General features: G+C 45.2%; 1 protein-coding gene across 2 annotated transcripts; it reads left to right on the top strand.

Moving 5' to 3' along the window:
- The first annotated feature begins 2,875 nt into the window (after nt 1-2,875).
- AWAT2 (acyl-CoA wax alcohol acyltransferase 2) lies at nt 2,876-11,505 on the top strand. Of its 2 annotated transcripts, XM_043570220.1 has the most exons (8): nt 2,954-3,135; nt 8,199-8,219; nt 8,618-8,728; nt 9,108-9,178; nt 9,425-9,629; nt 9,858-10,032; nt 10,617-10,816; nt 11,037-11,505. In XM_043570220.1, exons 1-8 carry the CDS (start codon nt 3,048-3,050, stop codon nt 11,189-11,191), a joined length of 1,026 nt encoding a protein of 341 aa, XP_043426155.1. In that variant the 5' UTR covers nt 2,954-3,047; the 3' UTR covers nt 11,192-11,505. The 2 variants fall into 2 exon arrangements, with proteins under 2 accessions (XP_043426156.1, XP_043426155.1); XM_043570221.1 differs by lacking the exon at nt 8,199-8,219 and having other exon boundaries at nt 2,876-3,135.
- Nucleotides 11,506-11,864: the final 359 nt, after the last annotated feature.

Genomic DNA, 11,864 nt, shown 5'->3' with positions numbered 1-11,864 from the left:
TGGTCGGGCCTTCTCTATCCCTCACCACTCATCTGTATTCAGTGTTCATGGAGTTTTCTTCCCCAATAGGGGATAGTCTCAGAAAGTTTCCCTAGCAGGAGCCTAAATAAAGAGTGGGCTACCTCTACCCCAAACCATAAAGTCAGTCTAATGAAGAGAGAGATTTGGGCCAGCAGGCTTTTCTGTCCTAGGTAAGGTCCCCATGAGCCAATCAACTCACAGTCCATGGACGTGGAGCTGGTCCTGCAAGTCTGCATTAGAAAGTTGAAAAGGGTGAGCCTATGTGTCAATCACAGGGACATATGGGACCCTAGGCTTTGACATTCATCTCATGCCCTGTAGTAGTCCTCATGTAGCATTTGGCACAAGTCACTATCCCTGCTCACAAGCTGATCTTGCCTCCTCGGCGTCCACATGATTAAGACCAAACTCCTCATCCCTGTGCCAGGCTCTTTTGGAGACTGGCTCTGCTGCCCTTTGCAGCCTGAATTCCCACCAGCCCCTTCAACAGAACCACTATTCCAGCCAAGCAGGTGAATTGCACCTAACACCCTCCACATACTTCTTGCAAAACTGGACAGGACAAGGCTGAATGCAAGGAAGTTACCCAGGCCAAGACCCAGGGGAGCTGCTCCCCAATGGGACTCCCCTGTAAAGGCATCAGAGCATCAGAGAGGAGAGTGCCCACATGGGATCTCTGCTTCAGAAGAGACATCCAGAATCCAGCCACTTCTCACCATCCTGACTACCACCAATCTGGCCCGAGCCACCATCATCTCTCACATGGATTATTGCCCTAGCCCCTCAAAAGCCTCCTTCTTCTTCACTGGCCTTTTAAAACCATAAGGAATCCTGTCTCTGTTTGAATCTGTCACTCAAAACCTCACAACAGTTTCCCATTTCAATCAAAGTAAATGGCCAAGGCTGTACACCATCTGACCCTACCATGCTCTCTGGCCTCTCCTTCCTCCTCCTTTCTCCTCATTCAGCTCAAGTCTTCTGCTTCTCGAAACCTGTCAGACACACCCCATCTTAGGGTGTGTGCATTGGTTGTGCCCTCATCACAGAACATTCTCAGTCCAGATGGCCATGTGGCTTGCTTCCTCATCTCTTTGCCCAAATGCCAACTTTTCAGTGGCCTTTTAAAATTGTAGAGTCTGCTCTCCCTACCTAATCCCCACCCCCACCCCCAGCACTCTGGCTCCTTCTTACTCGGTTCAAACTATTTTTCTTTTCTCATAGCACTTACCACCTTAGAACACACTATATAGTTAGGTAATTAATTAATTTCTATCATCTGTCTTTGCCTATCAAAATGTAAACTTTACAAAAGCAGGAATTTTTAAAATGTTTTGCTCACTGATATAACCCAGCTGCCTAGAACAGTCCCTGGCATATACTGTGCCCTAATTAATTGTATGTTGCTTTAAGAAACCCTTCCAATCTTTCACAATTTCATCTACTTGGCCCATAGCACACACCTGGCTGGACTTAGATGCTTTCACAGTCACACATCCCCAGAGCACAGAGACACATGCTCAGAGATGGCAGATATATATGTGGATATATAACTGTAAGTTGACAACTAGATACTTTTTTTTTACCTTTTTACATATATTCACATATGCAAAGTCACATGTACATGCGTGGACAAATCACATTTTTGAAATTAATTTTTTATTATGATTTTGAGGCACCTTTTTTGGCAAAATTCTATTATAAAATATTTCAAACCTACAGAATAGCTGAAAGAATTGTGAAGTGAATACCCACTACATGGATTGTACAGATAAAATTTTGCTAATTTGATTTATTGTACATTTATCTATGAATGTATTTCTCTATCCATCCATCAATACATTCTATATGCATTTAAGTATTCTTTCCCCCTACTCTAGCATTAGAGAGAATTCAATATTTGTTTGCTTTTTAGGTAAACTTTACATACAGAGAAATGCACAAATCTTAAGTGTACATTTACTGAGTTCTGACAAATGAGCTTTTGACTTGTGTAACTCAGTTTTTTTTATTTAAAAAATTTTTTAATGTTTATTTATTTTTGAGAGAGGAAGGGACACAAAGCACGAGTGGGGAAGGGGCAAAGAGAGAGGGAGACACAGAACCCAAAGCAGGCTCCAGGCTCTGGGTTGAGAGCAGAGAGCCCAATGTGGGGCTCGAGCTCATGAACCGTGAGATCATGACCTGAGGTGAAGTTGGATACTTAACCAGCTGAGCCACCCAGGTGCCCTGATTTCACCTGTGTAACTCAAAGCTCCATCAAGATAGAGAGCATTGTCACTCCCAACATTTCCATCATGCCCATTCCTGGTCAATTCACTAGTTGAGGCAACCACTACTCTGATTTTTTTCACGATGGGTTAGTTTTTGTCTGTTCTAGAATTTTATTTACACAGAATAATTTGATATGTACTTACACTTATTTATTCATTCAATAAAAAAATCATGCAGCACCTACCATATGCTCAGAGACCTATATCTGATGTCTGTTCATGGGGAGTAATGAGTTCTCCTGGACTGACCAAAGACCAAAGCTATTTCTAGGCATGACCTATGACCTTCTCTCTCCTCCCCTGCAATCACATTGTCACTGAGAGATTATGCACACACGACTGGGTGTCATGAATGGAAATGCAGGCCACCAGGCAGGTGGGTGCCCTGGGCTCCTCCCTGCCTGCCTCTCCCCACCAATGACACTGGCTCTGGAGGCCTCTCATCAGCCCCAAAACCCCCTCCCACTCACTTCCCACACCAGAGCTTCGTCTGCATTTCTCTACGCAGGTGTGCAAGGGGGTGTCACAATCTCAGCCTAGGCTGTGCCCAAGTGGGTAAAAGTGCATGTGGGTAGACTGCTGGAAGGAGCTGGGCAAGCAGAGGCGGCATGCATCCCTGCTGTCATGTGGGGGGTGGAGACTAGCTAGGGGTTGGAGAAGAAAGCATGAAGAGAGGAAATATTGAAGGCTCCTGAGCAATCAAGCCTAGGAAACCAAAGGAACAGCACTCACCTGGAGTCTCTGGAGACCGCGAGGATGATGTTCTTGCCCTCTAAGAAGGACCTTAAGACTGCCCTGGAGGTCTTTGCTGTTTTTCAGTGGCCCCTAAGTGTCTTTCTTATTGGTGAGTCTTCAGCCTTTGGTAGGGTGACCAACTGCCCTGGTATGCCTGGGACTGAGGGGTTTTAGGGTTTAGCAGGATTTTGAATGCCAAAACCCGGGTCATCCCAGGCATTGCCTGACGTGCCTGGTGGTGGTACTCATGGAATCTCTGAGTGTATATGTGTGTATGTGTGTGTGTGTGTGTGTGTGTGCATAGAGGTGTGTGCCTATGCAAGGGTGCATATGCGTGTGTGCAAGCGAGCCTTGATGCAGCGTGAATGGGGAGCTCTCCTGGGTCTACGCTGGGGCATGCCAGGCATGTTTTGGGAAGATGTGGGGCAGTTTCACTGAGGCTAGTCAAGGAAAAGGACTTAGCTGCAAAAGGACTTAGCTGTTCATGAACCACCAGTGGGGAATAGCAGCCTGGTGGCAGACGAAGGCTCTGAAAACCTCTTGTCCAGAGCAATTCATCCATTTATCCAGCCATTTTTTCCGCTACTATCTATACCACAAACACTTTGTGAGTTACTTAGATGCTGGCCACTGTATTCTAGGTGCTGAAGCAAAGCATCCCTGTGGGAGGGGGAGGGGCTGGGAAAAAATTCTCACTTGTCAGGTGGTTTAAGTGAGTACTAGCTGGAGGCAAGGGTGTGAACCAAATGACCTTGTAAGATATCTGGGAAGGACTGCAGGTAGGCCTTGGGAGTCTGGGGCTTGCCAGTGAATAGGGAGCGTGGGCTAGAGGACAGGCAATGGGAGGCTAGGAGGCCTGCCTAGGGTGGGCACCAGGACCCCTCTGTGCTGAAAAGAGCAGTGTTAACCTAGGAATGATTAGCAATCAGAGCAGGAAGAGACCAGCAGAAAGAAATTCATATGTATTAGGTAATTTGTACCTGGTATTTTCACACATATTTCTTCATTTTAGCCTCACACCAGCTTCATGATGTAGAAGCTATTATTATGCATAATAATACTATATATATATATAATACACATATATATATTTACATAATATATATAGTATTATATATTACATAGTATTACATATTAATTGTTATATATTATAATTATATATAATTATAAATTATATATCCATTATATATTATTATATATATAATATATATTATTATATTATTATATATTAATATATACTATATATTTATATAACTAGTTATATTAATTAATATTAATTATTAATATTATTATATTATTATCATTATATTATTATAATATATTATTATATTATTATTATATTATTATATATAAATATATACTATATATTTATATAACTAGTTATATATTAATTAATATTAATATTATAATTATATATAATTATATATAATATATACTATTATATATAGTATAGTATTATATATATAGTAATATATATTATATATATAATATATACATATATATTATCTATGTGTGGCTATTGGTGTGTATATATATATATATACATTGGCATATATATATATATTGGTATATATATATATTGGTATATATATACCAATATATACCAATAGCCACACATACATAATAAGCGCTAATATATATACCAATAGCCACACATACATAATAAGTGCTAACACTCACATTAGCTAACATTAATTGCACCCTTTTATCACGTCAGACACTGTTCTAAGCACCTTATGTGTCAAATAATCTCCATTGTACAGATGAGGAAGCTGAGGTACATGTAGTGTAAGTGGTCTGCCCAAGATCACACAGCTTAGGAAGCAGAGTAACTGGACTGGGAATTGAGCCCACAAGGGCCTGATTCTAGCTTATGAATTTCTTTCCCTACCTCTTGCCTCAGCTCACTCAATGCTGATTGGGAGGTTGGATCTGGATGTGTCCCTGGAGCACATGCTAGTCCAGGGTGCAGTCTAATTCATAATTGCCTCATTTAAAATTTCTGGTAACTGCCCATTCATAACCTTTGCCCATTTTTTTCTGTTGAATGAGTTAACTCTTGAAGCACAAATAGGAACTAGGTGAAGAAGGAGGAGTGTTCAGGGCAGAGAGTGGGTGTGACACATGACAAGGCTAGGATGAGGGAGAGCAAAAAACATTCAAGGAGCTGACAGTGGTTAAGCGGGATGAGGGGCAAGAGACACAGAACTGATGCCCAATCCATATCGAGTGAATGAATGGGAGACAGAAGAAAGGATACTGGAGAAGCAGGCAGTTTGGGGATGATGGTGCAGGGCATTGTAAACTAAGGAATAGGGTTTGGACTTTTTCCTGAGGGCCATGTGGAGCCATGATAGGGTTTGGCACAGGACGACAGCATCAGATTTGTGTTTTCAAGAGATCACTATAGCTCTGTGTAGCAAATTGGTTATAGGAAGAGGCTGTTGAAATCATCCAGGTGAGAGACGGTAGTGATTCATACCAGACCAGTAGTAATTGGGATGGAGACAAGAGGGAAAAAAAGGAGAGATTTGAGAAATTGGAACAGAATTAATAAAGCTTGATGATCAGAAGATATGGGCAAGAGAAACGGAAAAGGCAAGACGGAGGGCTTAGGGCCCAGTTTGAGGTGGAGCAGAGGAGGCTGAAGGAGGTGTGCGACAGAAAGGGAGATGAGTGCAGGGGGCAAACTGTCCCAGAGAGGTCTTAATTAGAGTCTGCCTGTGGGACATAAAGAGAAGTAGTATGGAACAGGCAGGAGGGCTCTAGGCCTGGGCCTTAGGAAATGTGGGTTCCAGCACTCCCCCTTCCCTTGCTAGCTCACATGGGGTGGGTGGAGCAAATGGCCCCTTGGAACCTTCCAAGCTCTTCACTCTGTTCATGGAATCATATCCCTTTGGACCCTAAAGGCTTTGAGAGAAGACCCTCACAATAAGTCTATGAGGAAGATAAGGCAGACATTGGTAGTGTAATTCCCACTTGGCAGATGAAGTTCAGTGACCAGTCTGAGAGCAGACTCATGGTAAATGGCAGAGCCAGGATTCATCTCACTGTCAGGGCACTCTGCCTGAGGCCACATTGCCTCACAAGATGTCCCCAACACCATCTGGTTTGAGCAAAGCCCAAGGGAAACAGGGAGGTGTCCTCTGGACTAGACCCATGACTCTATTTCTTGAAAGGTCCAATAGTTTTATAAGGAATATATCAAAAGCTAAAAACTGCTGGCCTTTGTTTCACCCTTACATCTGTTCCCTAGAGGTAGCCATTTTCAGCTTTGTTAGTTTTGTCTTCTGGTATTTATCTCCACGTGTCTACATTTTACTGTTTAAAATGTCTAAATATTGCTAGTTTCTGATTTAACAACTTTAGATATTGTCACTGACTTTCTAATATGGAAGATGAGAATTTGGTTCTATACACTATTGCTAGATCTGTCCATTTCCTTCATCCTCCCGAGATTGTTGTAGCACAGGTTTGGTTAAATGCCTATGACTAGGAATATCCCTAGGTGAGCCATTTAGTGTACTGAGAGTATATTTCCTTTCTTGTACAATTTTTTGTTTCTCTGGAACTTACAATTGCCTCATTTTAAATTTTGTTTATGCTCTATTATCTATCTATTAGTTACACCAATTCATCTTCAAACTCTCCACAGACATTAATCTCTCAATATCAGTGAACACATCAGGAATCTGTAAGGTCCTCTCCCGTCCCCCATTATTTCCTTGAGGATATTGCTGTTGGAGCCCAGCATCTTCCTGTTACAATCTGGTCTTACACATAGCTCTCACCTCCAGGGCCCTTGAAGTACCTTGGGTGCATAATTTAAGAAGGTGCTTACTCTCCGGGTTGTGCAAGTATTCGGTCAGTACTTGCCTGACCCTGAGAGTGTCTTCTTAAATTTTGTGTCCTAAGCACCTTGCTTGCCTCACCCTAGCCCTGGCCCTGGTCAGTTCTTCCTCCATTGGCTCCTTTTTTTCCTGGATCCCATGCCTTCCTCTGTCTTGGTTTACTCTCTTACCTTGATGGACCACATACATCCTCCAGTAGTTTCCTGAGAAACAGATATGGGAGATAAACTCTCTGAGACTATATGTCTGAGATGGTCCTTATTCTTTCATACTGGATTCACAATTTGGCTGCATATAGAATGTCTTAGCTGTGTCTACTATAAGTGTCTGAGTTTAGAGTCTCTTCGGTTCAATTTTTCAGAGAATAGTCCTCCCATTGTCCAATGGTGTAGGGGTGGGGATGGGACCTGGGGTTCTAACTACCTCTTTGATAGACTTTCAATCAAGCCTTGTGCCTCACAGTGCTTTTTGTCACATCTAATGACTCCAAATTGTGAGTCTTTCCTATATTTTCTACAACAAACAGGCTTGCTCTTGTAGCCATTCCCCTTGCAGGTAACTAGGTTTCAGCTTTCTTTCCTTGAAGTCACTTACTCCTTCCTTCAACTACTTTCAAGCATGCAAACATTTTGCTGGTATCTCTTGTCCACTCTTGTTGGTATCTCTCTAATTCTTTTTCTTCTTGCAGATCTATACTTTTTAAAACATTCTTATGGTAACTTTAGCGAGGCCTCAGCAAGGAGTCAAGATAGAAACTTGTGGGATGCCTGGGTGGCTCAGTCAGTTAAGAGTCTGACTTCAGCTCAGGTCATGATCTCACAGCTTGTGGGTTTGAGCCCTGCATCAGGCTCTGTGTTGACAACTCAGAGCCTGGAGCTTGCTTCAAATTCTGTGCCTCCCTCTCTCTCTGCCCTTCCCCCACTCACACTCTCTTTCTCTCTCTCAAAAATAAATAAACATTAAAAAAAAGATAAAAACTTGTGTTCAATCTGCCATGTCCAGTTGGAAGTGTATTTTGTCTTTTCTAACCTTTATTTTGACCCACTTTCTCTCACACAGTCTCATTCACAGCTGTTTTAAAAACTGAGTCTGGTAATAATTCTAAGTGAGTGCGGCTCCCTAGGACTCATCTCCATTAAGTCTGTCCTAATTATTCTACCTTACAGTGCTCCTGTCTTACTGGAGCTTGACACAGTCCAGTATCTGATTCTGTCCTACCTTGCCCTTTCCTTTGTTTCTCGTTTGCGAACTTGTGTACTCCCAACCTGGCTGATACTGGGTCTTCTCTTTCTCTTGTATTCCCTCCACCGATGCCTCACAGAGAAGATTTGGAGAAGAAAATGTGAGTTGGAGGAAAACTGCTCCTGGCTCTATTGTCCCAGGACTCCCAACCTCTAGTGGTTGGATCAATGTGACCCATTGTTGGCTCCCTGCCATTGAACACAGCCCAGAGCAGTGCTGGAGCAGGTCCTGGGGAGTAGAGGGCTTACTGCATGGACCACAGCTGGAGAGGAAAACATCTGGTTTTCCAGACCTGAAGCAGGTTCCCAAGGATAGAGAGGAGATGGAGGGCTGGGGACGTGGACACAGAGACCATGTGCTAAGGAGAGGAAGCAAGAGCACTGAGTGAGCATGTGGGCGGAGTGTGTGTGTGACCTTGAGGTGGAGAGACCCCAAGAGGGAGGGCAAGTGTGAAGGACTGTTCATAATTCATTAACTCTGGGCTGGGCTTCCCTGCAGTAATCACCGTAATCTTTGTCAACCTGTACCTGGTGGTATTCACATCGTACTGGCTGGTCACTGTGCTCATTCTCACCTGGCTGGCTTATGACTGGAAGACCCCTGAGCGAGGTAGGGGCCCCCCTGGGGGCTGTGTTGCGACCTGCCACAGGCTTTTTCCTCTTCTCTTATTATAGTTCTAAGAGACTCTGGCCAATTCCCAAGAAGTCCTCAAGCCTGTCCCTACCTGGCTTAGAGAAGCTGAGGGAAGGGGGTCTTTTTAAAAGTGCTAGAAAGGCCCAGATCAGAACTGGAGTAGGTTAGGGGAAAGGCAGCTAATAAAGCAGAAATGCAGGCCTGTCCCAAATTGGCCCGAATGTGACATAGCCCATCCTGATTGTCACAAGGCCAGGAAACAGTAGGGGGTGAGGGGCCCCCCTGTGGCTCGTTGACAAGGGCTCTGAAGACAGTGGGGGTGGGGAAAACTTGGCTACATTGGCTCTTTTTTCAGGTGGCCGCCGGGTTACCTCTGTGAGGAATTGGCGCCTGTGGAAACACTACTGTGATTACTTCCCCCTCAGGGTAAGTAGCCCCAGATCCCCACTTGGGTCCCAGGCCCAGCCCCAACTCCAATGCCAGTGGTTGGGCCAGGGTGGAGGTTGGGGGCATCATTCCCATTGAGGCCCACATGAATGATGCCCCCTGGAGCTGTGTGTTACCCAACCTGTGTGGCTGGACACAGCAGCCCTTTCCCCTTCCAGGTCTCTGGCCATAAAGAGGAATACTCTTCCTTGGCTATGCCCCTTCTGACTCCACTTTCCTCTACAGCTGTTGAAGACTCATGATATCTCCCCCAGCTACAACTATATCCTTGTCTGCCATCCTCACGGGGTCTTGTCCCACTCGTGGTTTGGCCAGTTTGCCACAAACGGCTTATGCTTCTCCAAGATCTTTCCTGGTATCACCCCTTATGTTCTCACACTGGGAGCCTTTTTCTGGGTGCCGTTGCTCAGAGACTATGTCATGTCTTCAGGTGAGTTGGCTCCTAGGATGTAAAGCCAAAGGAAACATGGTTCCTTAAGGGAGAAGTGTTGGGGGAATGGGTGAGAGCAAGGCCAACTCAGTGATCCTCTCTGGTCTTAAAAAGCTACCTAAGGCTCACCTGCCTGATGTGAGGCTCTCCCCTCTTTGAAGATGTAGGGAGGAAAGTTAGGAGGTGTGGGAAGTGGCTAATCAGCTTTTGGCATTTTCTGCCTACCAGGGACCTGCTCTGTGAGCCAATCCTCCATGGACTTTCTGCTTACCCACAGAGGCACAGGCAACATGCTGATTGTGGTGGTTGGTGGCCTGGCTGAGTGCAAATACAGCCTTCCAGGCTCTACCACCCTGGTCTTGAAGAACCGAACTGGCTTTGTACGCATGGCCCTTCGGCATGGGTAAGGACACCTCTGGTCCAGAATGGGCAGAAGGGCTCCAAAAGCCTAGCAGGGAAGGAGTAAGGGGTTTTGAAGAAATTATATCCAAAAAGGGAGGTAGAAAGTTGCTTCTGTGTTGGATTAGAGACTGGGCCATGTCCTGGAGGCATTTCTGCTTATGAAGAAAGGCTAGAGGGCTAGCCCTGAGCTGCTCTGCCTCACACAAGCCTCTCATCTGGGCCAGTACCTATACGAAAGTACCTCAACAAAAGGCTGTAACCTCATGTCAGAGAGAACCAACATTACTGTGTGGGTTAAAGGGAAGAAAGCTAAATGAGATGGCCCTTGGGTCTTATCTTCTAGTGTTTCAGACCTGTGGGTTCACAGGAGGGTCTGGGACTTGCTTCCTTTAGCTTACTGATATTTTGCCCCTACGGGCAGCCTGGGGTAGACAGTGGGGCCCTCACACTTAGTCTGGACGTAGGCCCAGCTAAGTTAGGTGCTGAGAAACCTATAGGGAGACCTAGGGACCACTGGTAGCACATCTGGCTTTCAGCAGGGTACCTACCTTTCTGGCCATCAAAGTATATACCTTTCCTCTGCAGAGTGCCTCTAATCCCTGCCTATGCCTTTGGGGAGGCAGACCTCTACAGTCAGCACATTTTCACTCCTGGGGGCTTGGTGAATCGATTCCAGAAGTGGTTCCAGAGTATGGTACACATCTACCCTTGTGCTTTCTATGGACGTGGCTTCACTGAGAACTCCTGGGGCTTACTGCCCTATGCTCAGCCTGTAACCACCATTGGTGAGTGAGCCTTTCCACTGGCAGCCACATCTAGGATATAGGCTCTAGTTCTGAGGCTGAGCCTTGGGTTTGGCTGTGTCTGGAGGCAGAGAGGCTGGCCAGGATAAGGGGCATGGTTGCAGTAAGGGTGGGGAGAAACTGGGCATGAGGGCCGAGGCCCATTCTAAGGAGTGAGCTGTTCTGATGCTTTCCCCTTTTCCTTCTCTGTCTCCTCTGGCAGTTGGGAAGCCTCTACCACTGCCCAAGATTGAGAACCCGAGCCAGGAGACTGTGGCTAAATACCACGCACTCTATACTGATGCCCTACGCAAACTGTTTGACCAGCATAAGACCAAGTTTGGCATCTCAGAGACCCAGGAACTGGTGATAGTTTGACAGACATCCCCAGCAGCTTCTCAGCCTGGAACCTGTGAAATAGGACAAAAGTCACCTATGGGCCTCCTATTCCCGATTTGGCCAGACCTCAATATGAGGCGGGGCTGTCCATTTGGCTGTTCTCTAGACCCGTCTTCTTCCTCCATCTCTCTCCTCCTTCCAGCACTTCTCTGATTTTTCCTTGCGATTACAAGGGAAATAGTCCTAAAGCTCAGGGAAAGCCCTAAGAGAGAAGTACCCCGAGGTTTCCCATGCTCACTCAGCATCAGTACTGAGGAAAATAATGGACAGAATAAAAAGCTTTTCTTCTGAAACTCATTGTGCCCCAAGTAGTCTGTTTTAAGGGCCTAGGATCCCTGATCATGGCTTTGCTTCTCTAGCTCTCACGCAGCCCCATCTCTTGGCATCGAGACTCCTACAGGACTGGGTGCCTTGAGATCCTGTGTGCTTGGAGTTCATACTCCACCACCCTCAAGCCATAGGACATGGAACAATCTGTCATCTCTGGGCCCGAGTTTCCTCATCTGTAGGATGAAGAATCCGTCCCCTGCTTACCTCAGAGGCCATTGGGAAGATCAAATGATACTGAATGTGATTGAACTTTGGAAATTGGACAGCTATACGAAATTATTCTCCTCCAGTTATTTTGCCCATTTCCTATCCTTGAGCAAAC

Source organism: Prionailurus bengalensis, chromosome X (assembly GCF_016509475.1).
Source record: "Prionailurus bengalensis isolate Pbe53 chromosome X, Fcat_Pben_1.1_paternal_pri, whole genome shotgun sequence".
NCBI lineage: Eukaryota > Metazoa > Chordata > Mammalia > Carnivora > Felidae > Prionailurus > Prionailurus bengalensis.
Note: the sequence above shows the minus strand (reverse complement) of the source record. Positions and strands in the feature narration are given on the sequence as shown.